We start from the raw sequence: 8797 nt of genomic DNA, 5'->3' as shown, positions 1-8797 counted from the left end.
AAAAATTTAGAAATTAAGAAATTTAAAAGTTTAGAAATTTGGGAGTTTAAAAATTTGAAAATTTAGAAATTAAGAAATTTAAAAGTTCAGAAATTTGGAACATTGAAAAGTTAGAAATTTGAAAATGCAAACAACCGTTTGTCTCTTTGCTTCTCGAACGACCGTCGTGAGAAAAAGAATCACCTTGTAAACGGATCATTTGGGTCCTCTGGTTCGAATCAGTCTGATTTAACAGGGTAATATATAATTTAACAACTATAAAACACACTCGCTGTCAAAACTGTACTCTCCTCTGTTGTAAAAGATCCGTCTCGAACCCCTTTTGCATTATTTTCCTCGGTTATTTTGTTTAAAAAATTATTCACGTGTACCAAAAATAATCTCTAAGCTGTCGAACGTTCCCTTCGAATTCGATTCGATACTTGACTTCGAGTAGGGAGAATATTGTGTATAAGCAAAAGGGTTCCCTCTTTTCCTTCCTTTCTTTTAACGTCACCCAAGTACATATATAAACAGTTCCACGGAAGAATACAGTTTTGATTTTTCATACTGTTTCACAGAGGCAGAGATAACGCACAGTTCTTCTTTTTTTTTTTTTTTTTTTTCAAATTCTATGCGATTCAGGGATCGTATTCGTATTAAAAATTCGTTCGAGAACTCCGATTGCTTAGATCGGGCGAACGTGAAAGTGCCTTTGAAAAGGGCGAAGAAGGATGATCCGTGGTGTAAAAAGGTGGCGTTTTCATTTTTTTCTCCTCTCTCTTTTTGATGGGGATGTTCACAGTGTAAAAAGTACAAGATTCGAAAAGTACGGTCCTTTGCGCGTTCGTCCGATCCGCGGTTTGAGAAATGCAGTTTTGGTACGGTACACATAATACGAGTTATACTTTCCTGAGCGGTGCGGATCGAAGTACCGTGCATTAAAACGAGACCTGTCGTCCTTCGATACTGCGACGAATGTCCAAAAAGTCGGTTCGTTTCGCGATTCTCTCACGAGTCGAATGCACCGGTAATTAACTAGATTATGTTACAAGAGGGGGAGGGGGGGCTGCGTTGATTATCTAATGCCTACGAGTTCTCTGACCGTTCGCTAACTGAAAAATCTTACGCTACGTTTAACTGGTACGATCCGAACGGTCAGCGTTCGTTTCGAAATTCCTTCGATTCCGGTTGATCTATGCGTACGAAAACAATCGTGAACGGTTCGTTTTACGGTTTTCAGCGTGATTTCGTTACGTTTGCGCGGTAGCGCCACTTGTGGTTGTGTAGGAAAACTTACGGAGGGCACGTCGAATAGTCTGAATCGTTTGGATATTGTTGAAAGTCTTTGTTAAGTGTTTTGTTAGACATCGAGAGTGATCGTACGCCGTGGAAAGTGTCGAATAATCACTTCAAAGTTGTTTCAAGTCTGTGCAAATTCTTTGCAAATCGTAGCAAGTCTTCACACGTCCTTTGCAAGTCGTCACGAGTCCTCAGAATTGTTTGAAAGTCTTCACTAAGTCATAGCAAGTCATCAAAAATCACTTGAAAGTGTTTGCAAGTCCCTGAAAGTCCTTACGAGTCTTCACAAGTGTTTAAAAGTTTTTACTAAGTCATAGCAAGTCATGAAAAATGATTTGAAAGTGTTTGCGAGTTCTCTGCAAGTGCCTGAAAGTCCTTACTAGTCTTCACAAGTATTTGGAAGTCTTTACTAAGTCGTCAAAAGTCACTTGAAAGTGTTTGCAAGTCTTTTCAAGTCCCTGAAAGTCCTCACAAGTCTTCGCAAGTATTTGGAAGTCTTTACTAAGTCGTCAAATGTCACTTGAAAGTTGTTGCAAGTCCCTGAAAGTCCTTATGAATCTTCACGAGTAATTGAAAGTCTTTACTAAGTCGTCAAAAGTCACTTGAAAGTTGTCGCAAGTCTTTGCAAGTCCCTGATAGTCCTTCCAAGTCTTCGCAACTCCACGGAATTAAACACCGTAATAAAATCTCTCTACGAGCAAGTCCTCGAAAAAAATCACGTCAAGCTTCCCCAGAAGCACAAGTGGCGCTTCCACAGTCTCCGCAGATATACAACGCGTTACCTTGAAAATTTCGAGTGCTCTTGTATTAACGCGTCGAGTGGAGCAATAAAACGGAAGAGACTATCGAGCAATCTGTACTTCATCTACTACCACAGCGATTATTCGACATTTGGAATATATCTGAAAGAATTTCAACTTTCCGGAGACTATTCTCGCCGACAAGTTCCAATAGAAATATACCAATTCCAAATTGACAAACTCCCGATCTCTCCCCCTCTCTTCGTCGTCTAATTTCCTATCGTAACACTCTGAACGCGTACCATTCGACATTTTCAAGGACGACACGCTGCATATCCGCGGCTCGACTAAATCGCGACGTCGTTCCAAACTTCGAACGATGGAGTCTGGAGAACCGGATGAACAGAGAAACCGCGGATCTCCTCCGTACGATTTCGTAAAAATACGGTAATTCCCTAAGAAAGTCGATAAAAGTTGGGCAGTGGTAGAGTTGTACAACGGTTCGTGGAATAGAAAAAGAAAAACGAAGAAAATCGTGTGATCCGAAAGAAAGGTAGAACGGTGTGTGTGTGTGTGCGCGCTCTTTTCGTCTGCTGTCGCATCGGTAGCATCTCGATTGTCCTTTTACGAGCCGTAGTCTCCTCTCGCTTAGTTAGTCCTTAGAACCTGCTGACCGCCTCGTCGTCTGTCACGAAGTAGTTGGAATTCTTCACAGCTGAGCTGTACATGTTATACGTGGGACTGCAAACGACCAGTCCGGCTGTACAACCGGTCAGCTCCTTCTCGTTCGTCACGGAGCCGTGACGAGCGATCGTCGACGTTCTTCTGTCCTTTTTAGCCAGCGTCATTCGACAATCCTCCGGGCGTAGCGGCATCGAGGGGTAGGTTGGCTGCCTGGCCAACGTGGTAAGCGCGCGGTCTCCCGTGTCGTTGAAGCTGCGCAAACGTTTGAACGTACAATCGGAGAGGGTGTTCGACGATCGTGGAAGCATCGATGGATTTTCATTCGCTTCTAACGTTCGACGCGAGTTCTGGAGTTCATTATTTGGACACGTTCGAGATTGTACAGTAGTTGAAATTTCTTGGGTGTAGATCGATCGAGTGTTGAAAGAGGACGGGCGAAAATTTGGGTGTATGTGCTGTGTCTCGAAACAAGGAAGAAAGTGGCGATAATGGGAAGAGTGATTAGAGAGAAAGAGGAAGAGAGAAAACTGAGTATACGAAATGAAAGAAAGTATTGGGAAGAAACAGAACGCCGAAAGTGGAGACGAATGAATTAAAGAAAAAATGAATTATGGAGAACGGTAACGATATGAAATCCGTTTCTAAGCTAAAAATGATCGTGGATTAAATTTTTGTACATGTTCAAAACGATCGAAGTTTTTTCTATCAAATATTGCGGAGTCTAGACTATTTCTAATTACGATCGTAGAGGCTTTGAACGTAATAAAAGTATGAGAAAGAAGCGACAAAGGTAGATAGAAAAAGTAAGCGACTGTTTAGCTTTATAAAATAACTGGCAAATTGATAATAACTGATAAGTTAATGGATAAAATTATACGTTATTCGTAGAAATTTCGAATTAGCTGGTAGCTAAAAAGATTGTGCGCTGTTGAAGCTTGGAAAATAAAAGGATTCGCTGCTAACTAATAAAATAGCAGTTAACGCGACGATCTGTGATATATAGATACCTATGATGCCTGACGATGCCCCTCTTAATTCTGCAATGCTCGTTTCCACCCTGTCCCTCCAGTGCAGTCCCATGTGTCTTGCACGCCTCCAGCCCCATAGGAACAGGAGAAAGCGAACCAGGCCCATACGAACCGCTACTCTGCCTCCTGTCCAGTATATGGACAAGCTCCACCGACGGTGTCGGTGAGAACGTGCCCTAAACACAGCTCAGATCAAACCTCTCCCTCCAATCATCCATTGCAAGGCAAAGAAAAAGAAGGAGAGGATCTCTCTCTCTTCTCTCTCGTCTCTCGTTTACTCACTCATTCACTTCGTTCATCTCTCTTCTCTCTCTTCTTTCTCATTTCTCTTTTTCTCCTCTCTTCCAGTCATTCACTGAATTTTTCTCTCCCTTCTCTCTTATCTCTCTCATGCACTAAATTTTTCTCTCCCTTATTTCTCTTCTCTTTTCTCCCTGCTCTCTCACTCACTCACTCACTTTTCTCTTTTTCTCTCCTCTCTTCCTCTCATTCATCAATTTTTTCTCTCCCTTCTCTCTCTTCTCTCTCATCTCCCTCAGTCACTCACTCACTTTTCTCTTTCTCTCCCTTCTCTCTCATCTCTCTCCTCTCTCCCTCTCTCTCACTAACTCACTTTTCTCTCTTCCTCTCATCCACTAAAATGTTCCCGCCCTCCTCCCCGAAAACACTTCCGCTCACACCAAACGAAACAGCAACGACTAGAAAGCCCGACAAAAAAAAAATCAGCATCCTCCTCGGTATCCGTGAAAAGAAATAACCAGGAAAAAGAATTTCCACCGAGAAACGTCTACTTAAACAAAACACCTTCTCTTTCGTTCAGAACTCAGGAAAAAAAAGAGAAAGAAAACAGGAACAGGAAATGTCTAACTGAAAATAAATCGTCTCTTCTGTCGATACGTTTAATCCAGCAACGATACAAACTTAACTGAACAATAACTCAACGAAAACGGATACAAAAGTAAATAATGAAAAAAAAAAAAAAAAGAAAGAACGAAAAATAATAGGAAATTTTCTGGATATTCACAGGGAAGTGACGTCGTGCTCGCTCACCTGCAACGACGGTCTCCTCAACGTTCCCCCCTCCATCCCGACAAGTTTCACCCCTTTCACGTTCTTCTTTACATTGATCGTGGTCAGCATGTTATCAGGGACAGTTTGAAATTCCGTGTTCCCTCTGTCCACGATGCTGATCCTCTCGTTTTCCCTCGTCTTCTCGTTCACCATAGATCCCTCGTTTGTTTTCGCGTAATGCGGACCAGGTGTCATTGGCGTAGTCGCCGTGGAATTCGTCGGAATGTTCACTATACCTGGATTATTGCTGGGAGAGATGACCGGTCGATCGGTCGGCAACAACATCTGTCCCATAGAACCACGTAGATTTCGTACACCTAGTATTTGACCTCTGGATACTTCGTTGCTCTGTATGGGGGTGTATTGATTTGGGGTTGGTGTGTGTCTACCGCTCAAAGTGTTCGTGTGTATGGAGTTTCGTAATGTTTGGAGATGTTGAAGGCTTTGATTGGCCTTTTGAGCAGCTGAAGCGATGTTGTTGATTTTCGGTGTTTCTTTCTCGTATGGATCACTTGCCACGGTACCGGTATCGCCACGATCGGTCATGTCTTCGACGGAATTGGTGGTTGTGCGGTCGTCTTCGTAGCTCCCCGTTCCCAGACCTTCGCAGGAGTCCATGCCTGAGGTGGATTTCTGAGGAGATTTGGGGTGGAGGGTAATTTGTGAGTTTGGAGCATCGAAATTTTACTCCTAAAGTTTCGAAGCTTTGAATTTTTTAAATTTCAGTCCCGAAATCTTAAAGAGTCGAAGTCTCTGAGCTTCTAAGCCTCAAAATTTTAGTCCGCGAGTCTCGAAGTCTCAAAATTCCAAGGTTTTAAAGTCTCACAGTTCCAAGGTTTCAAAGTCTCAAAGTCCTAAATTCTCAAAGTTCCAAAGCTTTAAATTCTCAAAGATCCAAAGTTACAAGAATTTCAGTCCCATACTCTCCAAAGACTCAATATCTCACTGACCCAAAGTTTGAAAGCCTCAAAATCTCAACATTCGGATGCATCGAAGTCCCAGAGACAAAAAATTCCAAAGCCTCAACGTTTCAAGGCCTAAAATTCTCAAGATCTCAAAATTTCAACGCCTCAAAGTCTGAAAATTCCAAAGCTTTAAATTCTCAAAGAGACGAAGTTACAAAAATTTCAGTCCCAAACTCTCCAAACCCTCAATATCTCACGTACTCAAAATTTCAAGGCCTCAAAGTCTCAAAATCTCAATATTCGAATGCATCGAAGTCCCAAAGACCCAAAATTTCAAAGCCTCGACATTCCAAGTCCTAAAATTCTCAAAATCTGAAAATTCCAAAGCCTCAAAAATTCTTAATCCCCAAGTATCGCTACTATCATTTACAAAAATGAACAAAAGAACTCACATTAACGGAGGAAGTGTCCATCAGCGCTGCTCCAGAGCTGCTCTGCACGACTCCCGACTGGTCCTTCGATTTCCCTGGCGAGTAAACGCTAAGAACGTCGCAGCATCGTGGAAAGTATCCCTTTCCAAGAAGGTTCCTCGTAAAGAAACTCGTTATAAGCTGAGTGAAGAGTGCGACTATCATAGCTGCAGTACGGAAAGGAAATTTCTGGGACTGTGTCTCGGTATCGTAAAAGGGATACTCGATCAGTGCTGGCACACCTAAACCTTTCTCTCCTCCTACAAACACAAACATATTCGAATCTTTGAAATTTGAACAACCTCGAGCAAAAATAAAACAAATCTCCCTTAAAACAGCAACAACAAGAAAAACAAGAAAGAAGATCACAAAGTGAACGAACTTTCTTTGAAAATTTCCTACAAAGGCATATTTTCTCTTTTATCACTCTCACCGCAAAGACGCAAAACAACAGCCACAAAGTAACCCGCGAGGCATCCATAAGTATCCACCAAAGAGGGCCAATGAACGACGGTCAACAATTGCGGGAAGAGTACCACGTAAACAAGATCAGAGCTGAGATACCTTTTGAAACAAACAAAAAAAAAACACAAGCGAATTCTCCGTGTTGATTAACCCCCGCGTCTGTTTAATTTGTCAAAGGAAACTGCCGGAGCTACTCGAGTTTCTTATTTTCTACTCACGAGAGATAATAAACGCTGTCCACTGTGAGCGCGATCGCGATCGACAGAACTGTGATCACCAGTACAGAGATCCGCAGTATCCAGTTCAGTTCCCTTTCGGACGCCTGCAACGAAAGAACAGAGCGGAGAAAGAGTGAAGATGGAAGAAGAAATTCTTAACTTCGCGTACACTTTGTTTCGTAGCTTTTTGAAATTCTTCCAAGTAGAAGATACAAATACGTTTTCTCTTTTACTTCCACCGTCGTCGGGTTATTCAGATTATCGACCCTTTCGTTTTGGAGTTTAAAAATTTTTTTCAAATTTCTACGTTTAAATTAAAGTTGGAGTACTCGAAGGATTGAATTTTAAGCAAAACTAATAAAAGTCACCAACAGCACAGTGCGTGAAAATTGTCAAAGCGCCAGTAGCAGTGAAAGGATTAAAAAACATGAATTACACTGTTAATAAAAATTCGTGGTGCTCACTTTTGGCCTTAGTGTGAGTCTGTACACGTTCCTGGAGAACATGGAACTGCTGGCCAATATACTCGAATCTGCTGACGACATCACTGCCGCTGAAATGGCGCCCAGACCTGTCGATCAATCGCGAAAATTATGGGATAAATATGAAATTCAATTAACTCCGGAAAATAACGAGGCCAGGGAAAACTTCTTAACGCCGTATTGCTTCTCCCTCCTTACAGAAATAATTACATTCGCTTACGCTGTATTTAAAAAAAAAAAAAAAAATAACGAAAAAATTCAAAAGCACGATAAGACACAAGATCAGGGTAGTTTCAGTCTATTAGGTGGTATCATTTTTGAGATAGAAATAAATACAGAAATGTTACAACATTTCTTCGGCAAACTGTACGTTTTACTTTGCCGCTTAAGTTACACATTTCCTCGACAAACTATACGTTCGGTATGTTCGTTGTAAAATAGAATTTTGCTTGGTTTAGATAAGTAACAGAGGCGTGGTGGCAGTTCGATAAGAATTTGCAGAGTCTTCAAGAAGACCGTGTATAGTTGTTGAATTTTATTCTTTATAGGCACTCGACCTGTTTCGCGGTTTCTTAAGTGACTAATGTACAGGGTGTGCCTGACACGGGGAGTGCGCTTATCTTGAGGGCGAAAGAGGGTCACAGATGGTTGTAGGCGCGGAAACTCTCTCTCCTCCTCGTCGGATTTTCAGCGAAATTACGGAAGAATGCTTCGCGATTATTAAACGTTTATAACGTAGAAGAAAATAGTCAGATATTGCGATTATCTTTTGATTTATCGTTCGATATTCTTCGCGGAGAGAAATGACGAGGTTGCGAAGAAACTTTTTTATGAAACACTACTCTTTCGGCGGTAGGAATTAGCGACAAACGAAATAGACAAAATTAGACACCCTGTGTATTATTAAAAAGTTACAAGAAAAGCATGCATTTGCAATGAAATTTTGAAATAATAAAATTCTTCAAAATTCACTGCCTGTATTTTATTCAAAAACAGCTGCTGTAATAATAAGAATTTATGAGTGAAAGTATATATCCGCGTGATTAATAAAGTTACCGGAAGTGATATTTGGAGTTGAGATATTAAATAGAAAGGATGAGGAGATTTCTGATTTTCCTCGTGAAATCACACTAATCGGAAACGTTAGGTTACCCAGAACCTCTACTCACCGATAAAGGAGACCCAGTGTGGTGTTAGGTATCTAAGGACGATCGGTAGAGCCGCGTTTCCATCGTGTGCTATGATGCTCTTGTTAAATCCCTCGACTAAGGACCAGTCCGTGGCACGAGCTACCACACCGATCAGTGCAGATGGAAATGCAAGGATCATGCAACCGAACATCGACGCTATCGATAACGCAGTCGCCACTGATGTGCTTCTCATACTTAGGATCCTTTGGAAATAGCCCTAAACGATCACGAATATTTATCAAACCTCCATCAAAAGTTTTCAC

The 8797-nt window shown here is 41.5% G+C and overlaps 1 protein-coding gene across 1 annotated transcript in view; it reads right to left on the bottom strand.

Annotated features, from left to right (window-relative positions):
* Window positions 1-2592: 2592 nt before the first annotated feature.
* LOC108576433 (high affinity choline transporter 1-like) overlaps window positions 2593-8797 on the bottom strand; it is a 12723-nt gene continuing 6518 nt past the window's right edge. Inside the window, exons 5-12 of the mRNA XM_017939433.1 lie at window positions 8514-8751; window positions 7327-7433; window positions 6863-6966; window positions 6613-6743; window positions 6162-6439; window positions 4784-5437; window positions 3713-3909; window positions 2593-2957 (exon numbers count right to left, since the gene is read on the bottom strand). Coding sequence (XP_017794922.1) covers window positions 2681-2957; window positions 3713-3909; window positions 4784-5437; window positions 6162-6439; window positions 6613-6743; window positions 6863-6966; window positions 7327-7433; window positions 8514-8751 — 1986 coding nt within the window. The 3' untranslated portion in view covers window positions 2593-2680. The remainder of the gene's footprint in view (window positions 2958-3712; window positions 3910-4783; window positions 5438-6161; window positions 6440-6612; window positions 6744-6862; window positions 6967-7326; window positions 7434-8513; window positions 8752-8797) is intronic.

Source organism: Habropoda laboriosa, unplaced genomic scaffold, assembly GCF_001263275.1.
Source record: "Habropoda laboriosa isolate 0110345459 unplaced genomic scaffold, ASM126327v1 scaffold291, whole genome shotgun sequence".
Classification (NCBI taxonomy): domain Eukaryota; kingdom Metazoa; phylum Arthropoda; class Insecta; order Hymenoptera; family Apidae; genus Habropoda; species Habropoda laboriosa.
This window is presented reverse-complemented; position numbering and strand designations above follow the sequence as displayed.